The 13,829-nt window shown below is 30.0% G+C and overlaps 1 protein-coding gene across 3 annotated transcripts in view; it reads left to right on the top strand.

Annotated features, from left to right (window-relative positions):
• Nucleotides 1-13,829, top strand: part of bdl (borderless) — a 44,522-nt gene that overhangs the window by 6,520 nt on the left and 24,173 nt on the right. For 2 of the 3 annotated variants that reach the window (XM_075368830.1, XM_075368829.1), the window contains exons 2-3: nt 3,179-3,318; nt 12,848-13,070. In XM_075368830.1, the coding sequence (XP_075224945.1) occupies nt 3,179-3,318; nt 12,848-13,070 (363 nt within the window). Of the gene's footprint in view, nt 1-3,178; nt 3,319-12,847; nt 13,071-13,829 lie in introns of those variants that run through there. The other variant, XM_075368831.1, reaches the window with a different exon arrangement.

The raw sequence follows: 13,829 nt of genomic DNA, 5'->3' as shown, positions 1-13,829 counted from the left end.
AATGAAACAGACAAACATCACATCACGGACTTTTTAAAGAAACAATAATAAAATCCAGTTTTTAGAATGTAAATATCAATACAGTAAGAAAAGAAAAGCGTTATTTGTATACTAAAAGAAAGAGCTTCAGCACTTATTTCGACTTCCAAAACTCACCTCGATACCTTATCCTGTACCTTTAAGTTGAACCCTCGATAAACCGAATTTTTCGTAATCTGAATAGCCACGGATTTTTATTAGTTTGGATTATCCAGGGGTTCTGTAATTATATTCTGCTGTTTGAATATTATTTGCTAGCCAGTTTATCTATATATGTTAAATATACTGAAACCATTTTTCTATCGGTTACATGTAAATTTTTTATTCTAAACGTTGTATTATTATATAGCTCTCATTAAGAATTAGACAGTTACTCTAATACAAGGCTAAACAAAGGAACTACCCCAATATTTACCGTGGCGGATGGATCAAGGAAAAATATGGTTAAATCTTGATTACAGCATAATCATAAAATACGCAGTTATAAAATTTAAAAATATATAAACGGTTAAATTTTATATTAAAATATTTAAAATGTGAAGTTAATAAATAAAATAACTGAAAGGAGTTGATTGTTTGAGTGTGCACATACTAAACAGAGATGCATCAAATTGAAGTTTTTAAAAAATTATTACTTTTAATATATTTTAATTAATTTCAGGCGATGCAGATAAAAATTTGCGTGTGTGTCTTCTGTCTGGCTCTGGTGTTATTAAACAAGCATGAACATATCTGTTTGACATGTTATTTTTATTTATTTTGGTTTTTAAGTGAAAGTGTAAATTTTCATGTTGTAGCGAATTATACATTATTTCCTGTTTTTGTGAGGTAATTTGAAATCACATTATGGGATTGTGTGTAAATATTTTTTTTGTGCCTGAGGATGAACAAGTATCCGGTGCACATTAATAATTCATTCTGTGCCTTTATATACAATGATAAATACATGTATTAGAATGAAGTATGTCGTCCTTTAGCAGAAATGGCCTCTTGAAGATGTTTTCGAATCGACTCCACTAGATTAGCGCACATATTCTTGACTTCATCATCGTCTGGAACCACACTTTTATAGCGTTAGTTATCATGCGTTCGTTTGTCGTACAATCCATCTCCCTTAAAGTCTGTTCAAAATATTCCACAAGTTCTGAAAGGGATTTAAATCTGGTGAATTTCCAGGCCGATCGGGCATACTAATTAGACCGATTTTGGGTCAAGACGTGTTGAAATTTCCCGTCAAAAGTTTGCAAGAATGGAACGATCCTACGTCTTAATATTTCTATGTACTCGGTTGAATTCATCATACCTTGAACAGGAACTAAACTTCCGGTGCCATTTGTCGTGAATAAACCATCTATTTCGGTGGGTGTTTTACAGTTTGTTGGACACGCTCAGCTTTCAAATGCTCCCTGTCACCTCGGGTCACGAAATATACTTTGTAATCCTGCACAAATAAATGAGTTTCATCACTAAAGATTCCCTTCTTCCGGTCGTCAGCTGTCCACGACTTATATTTTTGGGCCCGCGCTAAACGGTTTTTCTTCATTTAAGAGTTAAAAAGTTGTTTTTTCGTCGGTCTTCTTCCTTCCGGCCGGCTTCCAGAAGCCTACAGCGGCGTACAGTTGAACTACTAACATCAAAAGCAGTCGCCGATAAATCTCGTTTAAGATCTGAGCTTGTTTTCCTCGGATTAATTTTAGAAATTCTTATTACAACTATATCAGTTTTTGGAGTTATTTTCAGTTGCATTTTACTCTCATTTTTGGAGACTATGATCCAGATTCTTTGAATGTTGTCAAAATTCTTGATACACTTGATCTGCCTACACAAACTGTAGAAGCGATATCTCTCACCGTCATAGAGAAGTGATCTTAAAAAGCGATAATTTTTGCGCGCTTCCTCGGAATAATATCCATTTTTTAACGCACGAATGCGACACGTGTTGTACAGAACGCAAAAATTAACATCCACCTGCCTCACTCAAAGGCTCACAACTGAAGCTAAGCGAATACTTCCATTTTATAACCGGTCAAACTGATTTCTTATCGTCAAGGTCGAACAGTCACACCACCTTAAGACAGATAAAACAGGTTTAAGGCGGCTTTAGACGTAATTGGCAACCGCCTTACAGTTTAGAGAAAAAAAATTGCTTGTCCCAGTTAATTTGTACAGTATAGTACTATTTAGTGCTGAGGCAACCGCCTTACAGTTTAGAGAAAAAAAATTGCTTGTCCCAGTTAATTTGTACAGTATAGTACTATTTAATGCTGACTGAAGTTTAATTAATACACTTCAAACGAGCGTTTTGTTAAAATTCTGATTTTATCTACTCTGATGTACGATTTATGCATTTTGTTTATTATTTGCAAACATCATAACGGTTGTAAGCTCCCGGTTATCGCTCTAATCGCTTGTTACTCCAGAATTTACCTTGTATGTTTTTTACACAAGTAAACGACAGGAAAGGTGATTATCGTGTGAAATCAAACAAACGATTTTTTACTAAAGTTTAATCGGAACAATTATCATGTAAAAATACTGAAAAGAAAAACCTTAAAAATTACACAAGAAAATTATGTACGCATCTGCGTACGATTTACAAAAAGAAACGATACGTTGTGAAGGACCCCGTCTAAACCCCCTGCCAATTAAATGTTGAAAAAAGACATCGCGCATAAAAATGTTAATGAGAAAAATAGTAAAAAAAGAAATAAAAAGGCAAACCTATATCTAAATCAAATAAATAATAGTCTATAAGCACGTAAACTGAAAATATGGTAATTAAATGAGTATCTAGAGCTCCTATCTAAATATCCAAATTGAAATATGAATGTTGATCCCTCATACTAAAGACTATCAAGAAAGCAGATATTTTTTTACAGTGGAGGGCTTTAAAATTCCAAAAATGGAATAGAAATTGAAATTATTTCACTTCAATATAACAGATGTCTAATCTAATTTATATATAAAATCTGAATGCCCACCGTTTTAATAAGTATGTTTTATTACTGAGAGTCTTCGTTATGAGAGATCAATATTGACGTAGTTTTAGCTTGGTGTAATAACTTTTTTTATAGTAATGAAATAATAAGTGAAAATTAATATTTCACAATAATTATTAACTACCGGCTTATTTGTTTAGGTCCAGGATTTCCTTTCATTGAAGAAGAGAAAAAAGCAACATTTTTAACAGCTAATGTAGGCGACTCGGTTGTATTTAACTGTCAACTGGATTTCCCACATGATGTAATAATACCGTACATACTTCAATGGAAAAAAAAGGTAAAATTATCCTTAGAAATATCCAAAATTTCTTTTAGCTGTTATCATCATTTTTACTTGATTGTGATTTATTATTTTTTACCCGATTATTTAAACGGTTATCGACATTTTTTCCATCATTAAAAATCTAGAGTGAATGATAACATACGTATGTAAGTTAAAAATAATTGTGAAAAAATCATAGATTTAAATAGATATACTCATAGGCAGAAGTAACAGAACACAGAAGGCGAAGCTTTTTTTCACGCTAGATAAAAAAATATTTTTACAAAAAACAAATCACATTTTCGAGTTACTGAAATTAGAGATTTAAATGATAAAGATTGCACGATGTTCTTATTCAAATAGAAATGTTACATATCAAAGTATTTCGATGAAATTTAATCTTACCGACACACGAAGGATTCAGATAACCCGGGAGAACCCTAATATTCTAATAACTAACAAAATTTATTATCTGAGAAAACAGTTTTGACAGGAAGAGATAGAAAAGATTAAATGTGAGGCTGAAATTTTGTTTTTAGTTCCTTGTACGATGTAAAGAAAGTATTGTGATCGCGAATAATTTCGGTTTTCAGATTTCAACGGAAATATCCATTTTGATTAGTTTCAGCGTGAATCCGTACGTACGTATGTATCTCGCATAACTCGAAAACGATTAGCCGAAGGATGTTGAAATTTTGGATTTAGGACTGTTGTAACATATAGTTGTGCATCTCCCCTTTTGAATGCAATCGACTAAATCGAAAGCGTCCAAAACACCAAAGTTCAAAAATTTTGGACTTTTCCTTAACTGCAGTAACAAGCCCTTATTGAGAGCTTTTCAACGATGTGTGATATCTGGTACTTATTTTCATCGGTTACAGAGTTATAGCCAAATAAAATCTTAATTCGTGAAGTATTTGGATCTTACAAGAGAAACGCCCATCGGTTCGAATCACACTCCATCTCCTTTTTTTTAACTTTTTTTTTAATTTAAATATATTGATTTATTAATAATTATTAACCGCTGATTATAAAAAAAATAGTTGCGATAAATGATATTTCAATAATAATAATAAAAAACAATATGAAAAAATAAGTATTAATTAAATAAAATTTTATGTAGTTTTCATTTAAAAAAAAAAGTGTATATGTGTAATTTAAGAGGCGTACAAGGAAGTCATGTGGCGTACACAACAGATTTTTTTTAATTGTATACTACACGCTTAGGAGAAGATCAGTATATGAAATTTCAGTTGTTTTGCAATAGTATATCTTAAACCTAATAAATAAATTCATAAAAAAAATTCATGATGGAACAAAATAGAAACAAAAAGCAGTAAAAATATTACTTTTCCGTCTAGATAAAACTATAACTCTAGAAAGGTAAGTAGTATTGTTGTGAAGCCACAGCTTTGTTGTGACGTCACAGGTGAGCGGTAGAATTAAATAAATGAATAATATTAAAAGTGTAAAAAAGTAACTCGGTCTGGCCGGGCCACGAATTCCATCGCCCGGTCGACTCGGTACCTGTTGCATTAAGCCTTGCGGCTACACCGGTCTACTGGCCAGTACTATCGAAATTTTTTCTATGTAGTTGACTATTGTCTATGTATAGACTATTGTCGGCGACCGTCGCCTCTAGTACGTCCAAACCCACGCGATTTAAATACGGTATGCGCGCAAGCTTTAGTTAGAATCATTGAATTAAATAAACGAAAAAATATTATATTTAAATAAAATGATATATATTTTTAATTAAGCTGCACGTATAAATCGTGCATCAGAAACAACCCGTAGTTGTCAGCTTTTTTTATGAACTATGTACCTAAAAGAATTATAATTTTATAAATTTACAAGAAAATGTAAAGTATTGTCATTTAGTAATAAAGAAAAAGAAATTGAATATTAAAACAATATTTTAAAACAGAAATAAAATAGCCAGAACTGACAGTTTTAAATACCTAGGAAAATGGACAACACAAAACAATAGTGAAAAAATAGCTCTAGAAAACAGATTACTCAACATAGAGAAAGCATACAATATCATGAAGAATACCTACAACAAGAAATTCCTTTCCTGGAACACCAAACTAAGACACTACCAAACGGTAGTTAGACCAGAAGTACTATATGCGGCAGAAACGCTGAAACTACATAAAGTACAGGACGTAGAGAGAATGGAGAGAAGAATCTTATGGAAAATATTAGGCCCGAAAAACAACATAGGACTAGGTTATAAACAAATATCAAACCAAGAGCTATATTCCCAAATAGAAAAAGTAACAGATGTAATCAGGAAAAGAAGACTGCAATTCTACAGACACATATACAGAATGGAGAACACCAGACTAACAAAACAGATCTTCACCCTACTAAACACTCACAAGAACAAGATAACCTGGCTTAAAGAAATAGACAATGACCTAGTAAACAATTCAATAGACTCAGACATTTTAAAAGACAGAGCAACATTCAGAAAAACAATACAGGAATTAGAGTTTCAGGAGAGGAAAAAACTCACTTGTAGAAGAGGGAGAAAATGGAGTCAAGAAGACAAAGAACACCATTCTAGAAAAATGAAAGAATCATGGGCTAAAAAGTTGATTAAGCTTGCCCTCTAAATGGGCTATTCGAAAAGAAACGAAAAAAACAATATTTTACATATAATATAATACAAACCCTCTTAATTATATTTAAAATGCATTTGAAAATCAAATTTACAATTGACAGGTCTGTTCAATAAATAAAGATGTATCATTACTCTGCTCTTACTCTCAGCTTAGAGAGGTTGCAGAAAGAAGACAGTAAACCATAGAGGGGTGGTTTTTAAATGAAGGTTTATCACAAAGGTCCTAGAATAAGATGGCAGTTTTGTCACAATGTGGTCAAAATAACTTTATTTCAGATTTATTATGTTTAAATCCAAAGTTTGTCTTTCAAACACACTGTGTAATGGAGATCAAATGCCTCCACAAAATAAGTATTGCTAATGTATACTGGTCAACAGTCCTTAAAGACAGACGAGTACAAAACTTCTAAGATCAGGAAGAGCGGAGGAACCTAAAGGAATATGCTGTTAATAAAACTTGGGTAGAAGGAATTCATAACTATATTAAGCAACTCATGTAAGGGATAGTACCATGAGAAATCAATCTACAAACCCTAAGGTAGCAAATGAGAATTAGAATGGTTTTCTACCCAAGGTTATCCAACAACAAACAATCAAACTAAGTTTGTCACAATTGGAATTATTTTGAAAATAACTGGAAATAATAAAAAAAAAAAAAAACACTTAGAGTAAAGAAATCCTCTTTAACTGTATTGTAGAATATCATGGAATTGAAATAAAGATGTTAGAATTACAAAAAAATATTCTATTAAATTAAAACAGAATTAAATAATACCTTTAACAACAAAAGTGCAAACAACAACATATGTCAACAATAAATAATGAATGATTTTTAAGAAATTGGATGTTTCTGGAAGTGATGTATAGAAAAATAATAAAATACCTTGATGTTGTATTAGAAGACTTCTCTGAATGCATGGTAATTTTAGTTACTGCAAATTACTTCAGTACACGGAATATTATGTTTGAAAAATGAAATATAATACTCTGCTATCTACATGACTGAACATCTCTCCTACATGATTAAAGCACCCTGCCTTTAATCTGGAAAATTCTAGATTTGAATCACAGTAAAAGAAAATAACATGATGAAATTGCATTTATGCAATTTCTAAATTAATTAAATATTTTGGTTAATGTAACTGATAATATTATTTATGTGTAGATAAAAAATATCTTTCAACAGATTTTAATTAAACATTTCTATGCCTGTAAAAAGAATTATATAAGGAAATAAAATGTAAACAATTTCCATTCAAATACATCACAATAAAAGAAATCCTTCAGCCATTTATTTAAGACACAAGATAACAAATAAAAGAATACGCATGTAGATATACATGCTAGGCAGTTAACTATCATAGCCTCCCACGTAAATAAGCGTAATGTTGTACAGCGGGCTTCTAGCGGTCAAGAAGAGAAGTAATAATTTGTGTTGATTGGTCAGTGTGGGTGTAACACAAGCCACGGTACTGTATTGTTCAGCGACTAGAATACTAAACCAGGCAGACAAATATGTTGTTTCAGACAGCAGACAACATACCAATTGGGCTAAACACCCAATTTAATAAAAATTGTAAATATTAAAATTAATACTTTCAATAAAGAACCCTATTTATAGTTTATTTTTAATTTAAGAAAAAGCAATCATACCATTAATATTCTCAGATTTATATCCACTAATTATTTGATCAGCCATTATCAAGATCACTTTTACTATCTATCAAACAAGAAGTAACATAAAATTCTAATAAAATAAAAAAATTGTTTACAACTATCAATGATTTATTTTCAAATGACTAAGTATCATAAAAATAGATGGTTCTTTTGAATTCTTTGAGAATAAAAAATATTGCCTTACTTTTGTTCTCACATTATTTTCATTTTTAAATGTATTTCTTTATTAGGGTGATTTTGACGAACGCTTGCTGTTATATCAAGGAAACCCTCATAAGGTTGAATCTACATTAATGACAAATAACTGTGATTAAAAAAATAATTCAAGTTGGTGAATAGACTTTTTTTTTTCATTTTACAAGACACCAATCTAATTCAAAGTTACAATAATATATGTATTATTGAGAAATAAAGAGCTAAGAGTTCAGGTTAAATAATGTAATTCTGCTGTTTACCATAAATTTCTGCAATCTGGCAATATTTACACAGATAGGAGCCAAACAGAATTACATTTGTTTAGTACAAAAATGTATGCCAGAGGAAAACACTGTAATGTTGCCTAATATTAATGATCTTAAAAGATTATGATTCACTGATCCTCAAATACACACAGTAAAAGTAAACTTTATGCACTTACTGAATGAATACATACAAAAACACAAAGTTTGACAGAAACAATATAATAAACAAAACAACATAGATCAAATATACTATTTTAGCTCATACTATACAGATTCCTTACTGGTTTAAACAAGGCCCGTTAATAAAAGTGCCACTTGCAATATCATGCAGGAAAAGACCAAATCAAATGCTTAAAAAAATGTTCTGGAAAAATATTTTCTTATTCAGAAATTAAATTTTATAATTACATTTTATATGTATAAAAGAGTAATGATCATTTCATCATCATAATATGAATTATTTTTTGATAGCTAAAAACACAAGTTAAATTTTTATCTAATCCAGTCTTCTTTTAGATATCTAAATATCTATTGATATTCAATCAATATTTGTAATATCTGTGTATGTACATAAATACACACACATATATCATCCAGAATTTTGTGACTAAGATTCTTATATTTCTGGATTTATAAGACCTTAAAATGTGAAAAACATAGTTTTATGAAAATCATTTCTTAATTGGTAATTAAAACTCTGCCTATCCCTGTGGAGGAGTGGGATGTCTCGACCTTTTTTCTGGGGGTCCCGAGTTCAAATCTTGATATGGCATTTTTCCTACGCTACAAATTCCATTTCCAAATTCCCAGATGTACAAACTTCTCTGAGGCTTCTGCGATGAATTTATTCATCAAGCAAAAAAAAAAAATTTTTTAAATAAACTTTTTTTTAGTTATATACTACTACACAACTAATAAAATAAAATAAAAAAGTTACTATGTCCAAACAATATATAAGATTTGTAGTTTTTTTTTGTCATTTGGCTGGTTTGGAGCTTGTTTTCCATTCTACAAATCTTTTAAATTCAGCATGATTCCAACATTCTACATTCTCATCACCCTCAGTTAATTAGATTATGTATTTAAATCTTTGTCTTTTCCTAAAGTTTGTACTCTCTACACATATCTTTATTACCAAATTATCAAATAATGTCTTGATACATGGCTCAACAACCTAGTTTGTCTTTATAAGATTCTACCACAAATTTCTTATTTTTCTTAAGATATCTTCATTTCATATCTTATCAATCCACCTAATTTGTTAGAACATCTTCCTATAACACCACACTTCAAAGGCCACTATTGTCCACTTTTTATTACAAAATAGTGCTGCATTCTACATAAATATTTTTAAGAATATATTTCTTAAAAATAATTGATACTTAATGTATTTTTAAGAAAAATATTCTCATAAAGGGGATAGAAACTTCAAGAATGATGTTCTATCCAACCTTTGTAATTTTATTATCTAAACAAAGATCCTACAATTTCTGTATATTATGATATTATTCCTCATTATCCTTCTTTCTATCTCATTTCACTACCTTTGCTTTATTCTGATTTAAGATTTATTTTCATACTGAATTTCTTGACTAGAAGTAAATCCATGATATTCTGATTTCCTATCTTATTTTTTGGTTTTTTGCCGAAAGAACATTGTTATCAGTAAATCTTTTATTTTTATTTCTCGGTTAGTTACACCGCTCAAAAATTTATTTCTCAATTTCTATATTTTTTCTTCTATATATAACTTAATCCTTTCAGGCCTAATGGGTTACATATGTCACATTTACATTTTAAAAACAACTACTGGGTTTTAGTGGTTCCAATTGCGAGTTCAATAAAAAGGTAGTTCAGGCGAATATTATTCTTCAGAGTTGGTAGAACTGTTGTACTGCAAATGGCTGACTTGTTTACATGTGGACATTATATACTTGGGTGTGTTTTTGTGTATTTCAGTAATAAATTTTAAGGTATGTACTCTAATCTTTGTCTGTTTATTTTACAAAACTCTATACATGTTGTGATATAATTATTTTAGGTTATCTTTTTTTGCATTTGTTCCCAATAGTCTTGGATATCAATATTACTGTTTAACAGAGATCAAATTATATTTTTGTTTTTTTCTCTACAATAAACTTTCTAGAAAACTATTACTCTATAAGCATTCTCCTTTTGTAATTCAACAAGGATTTGAGATGAACGAAGAAATTTTTCATGCTTTTGATGAATCTTAAGACAACTCTTACATGTACACAGATGACCCCGATTTTGACCTAAGATATACAACTTGTGGTGACAATAGTAGTACTGATTCTGGAAGTAGCTATGAAAGTGACTCTCATGGATCTAATGATACAGACGTTGGCAACAATAAATCACAGAATAATGCATTAGAACACCCACAAAATAATGAAGACAATAGCGAGTTAACAATAATCTCAAATTGAACCATTAGAAGTTCTGCAAAATAATAAAGACAATAATGACTTGAATTTGCAAAGATATGATGATAGTGTAACATAGAAAGAACCTTTAGACGACTTCACACCCCGAATGACACCAGAAAATTTATGCCAACCTGTTGTGACTGCTGCTGTAAATTGAGGGAATACAACAGTACAGATTTTTCAAAAGTTATTTCCATCTTAGTGATGTTTATTGCTCATTGTACAAACATTAGACTGAGCGAATTACCAAAAAGAAGTAAATGACACAGATTAAGGAAAAATTTTGCATTTGTTTGATTGCATCTTGTTTATATGCTACAATTGGCTTCCTAATTTTAGCAGCCACTGGTCAGAAAATACATCATTAGGTAACGCTGATATCTCATCTGCAATTGGTTGAGACAGATGCAAACTCTTTTTTTTTAAATTATATTTTAATCTTCTGGAAAAACCAGTTAACTGCAGTAAAATATATGATGTTGAACTTTTAGTTTGCCTCAAAATGACTTTTCAAGATTGTCGAACAGATAGTGGAATGTAAAGCATTGATGAGAGTATGACTAATAAATAAAGGAAGATCATCTTTAAAAAAACAATATCTTCCAATGAAATCTGTAAAGCATGGAATTAAACCATAGCAACGCTGTGATTGTCATTTGGATGTACGTACAATGTCAAAGTTTATAGTGGAAAGGAAGCAGCATATTTGTAGGGAGCAGTTGGAGAAAGAGTAATTTGGAGATTAACGAAAATAATAAAAAATAAAAATGTTACACTCATATTCATATTTGATAGATTTTTCCTTCAATTAGAATAATGAACACGTTACCATTTGCAGCAGTAAGGACCTGTGTGACAGGAAGAAAGCATATTTCAAACATAACAGCAAGATTGCTACGAGGAGAGCCAAAGTTCCTCTTGAATAATTTTGGAACATTTTATACTGTTTGGCAAGGTATGAAACAAATGTCTGATATTAGTAACTGTCACAAGAATACCATAATACAGTATTCTGAACAACAAAAAATGTTAAAAAAGTGGAATTACCATGCCCAGAAGCTGTTAAGTTTTATAATACAAACATGGTAGGAGTGGACTTGGCTGATTAAATGAGTTCATTGTATGATCTGAATAGGAAGTCCACTAAGTGGTGGAAGAAGGTTTTTTATAAATTACTTCTCACTTCAGCTGTAAATTTTTGAATAATACATAAAAAAGTGAACCACCGTTCGACTTTGCTTCTCTAGTTCACGGTGCCCCTGGCTGAAGGATTCATTTCCAATGGCGTATAAAAGCAAGAATTAAAAAATGTACTATCTAGGCCTGTAAAGCTTGGATTATGTAGAATTTTGGTAATCATTTACCAGTAGAAGGTCCTTCTAGACGAAGATGTGAATTATGTTCTACAAAAGGAATAGATAAGAGAACCAAAACTATCTGCATTGAGTACGATATCCCATTGTGTAAAGCATGCTTTACTCCTTACCTTACAGAAAAGGATATTTGTATTTAAAAATTTTAATTTTATTTTTTACAAATGGCATAGGTTTTATTATACAGAATTTGTTTTCTATATGTAAATGTATTTTTAATCTATAGTTACCTATACAGTAGTATTTAGATGTAGTGTTTATGATAATGATATCATGTCTAACAAAAATTTTATATTCCTTGATTTTTAAATATTTACTATAGTATTAGAATATTTAGTATATGTATTCCATCTTGAATAAATAACAAGCTTGCAACTGACTTCTCAGACTATCGTTTCTCCAATATATCTTTTTTAACTTCGTTGTTTTCCTTATTCATACTGACTTTAGGACTATTAGGACAAATATAACTCACTGAGGATGACTATTGGGATACATGGGTCCTAGTGAAAAATCAGGAAAATTATTTGGAAAATTTGTTTTTTTTAAATACTACTTATATTATAATACATATTTGAAAATCAAATTCAAAAATTTATGATTTTTTAAAAACACACAATTTGTTCAAAACAAATTTTTTTGCCAACAATAATTCAGATCTGAAAGGATTAAAAAGCAATGGGGGACTACTACTTTTTATGTTACTCCTTCAATAGACTGTTTGCCTGTTTTTGTTTTCCACTGATATTACTACTACAAATTATTGTAAAGTTTGTATATGAGTTTTCTTTCTGTAGACAGTTCTGAATTTTTTCAGTCAAATGTTGTTTTAAATTAAAAAAAAAGTTTGTTCTCATAAAATTTTATAGAATAAAACTGAAAAAATACACCATCAAAATAAATGTTTTAGTGAATATTGTTAATAATGAATGTAATTTTCGTAATATGTTTCAGGGAGAAACAGTGTTTTCTTGGCACGAAGGTATTCTTCATGCATCAGATGCGTATGATAACAGAATTGGTTTACTACCACCAGATTCACCATATGGAAAAGGATCAATAAATTTAACCAGTATCAGAGAAACAGATGCTGGGTGGTACGAATGTAGAGTTTACTTTCCAAATCGTACACCTAGCACTAGATTGAATGGTACTTGGTTCCATTTAACTGTTGATGGTAAGTAACATAAAAAAAAATAAAAAAATTCCAACAACAATTTATAATGAAACAAAAGAAATGATATTAATGCAATAGTTACTAAGCCAATTAAACTTCACTTTAAAGCATTATATCATATAAATAATTAGACAGCAAGTTATGATGTTAAGATTTACCAAATTATGTGGATAAAAGTGCATTTAAAAAAAATTCTGGGAAATATTTTGTTATATTTAAAAAAATGCACTTAACAAATTCAATGTAGAATCATTATTATTTATAAAAACTGATAAAAAATGAGAAATATCTGATTAGAAATTGTAAAGTAGAGATGTAGTTCCTAATAAGCACATAGCTCAGTTCAGGGCATAGTTCTGGAACTAGATTATGTTTTTATGTTATGTATATTTTCTTATAGTCTGTATCACTAGAAACATGTGTCGATGTGTTCAAGTAATAAATAGCCTTGAAAAGAATAAAATAGAATTAAAGATTATAAAGAAATTGAAACCTGTTGTAGGGTAAAACTGGAATATTTGTGTTTTAAAATTAGGTAAAAAATAATTTTACATAGTTGTGGAATTATATCCATCTTTCACATTGAGATAGTTCTGAAACTAAATCTGCATTATCTATAAAAATTTATTGTTTTTAAAAATGTAATATTTTCAATTCAAAGAATTACTGTTTACAACTCGTATAAATTTTCACTAACATTAAAAATGTATTTTTTTGTTTACATAAGTTTACACAATGTTTCACTATCCAGATTATTGA

Source organism: Lycorma delicatula, chromosome 6, assembly GCF_047948215.1.
Source record: "Lycorma delicatula isolate Av1 chromosome 6, ASM4794821v1, whole genome shotgun sequence".
Classification (NCBI taxonomy): domain Eukaryota; kingdom Metazoa; phylum Arthropoda; class Insecta; order Hemiptera; family Fulgoridae; genus Lycorma; species Lycorma delicatula.
The sequence above is the reverse complement of the archived record's forward strand: the minus strand, read 5'-3'. Positions and strand labels throughout refer to the sequence as shown.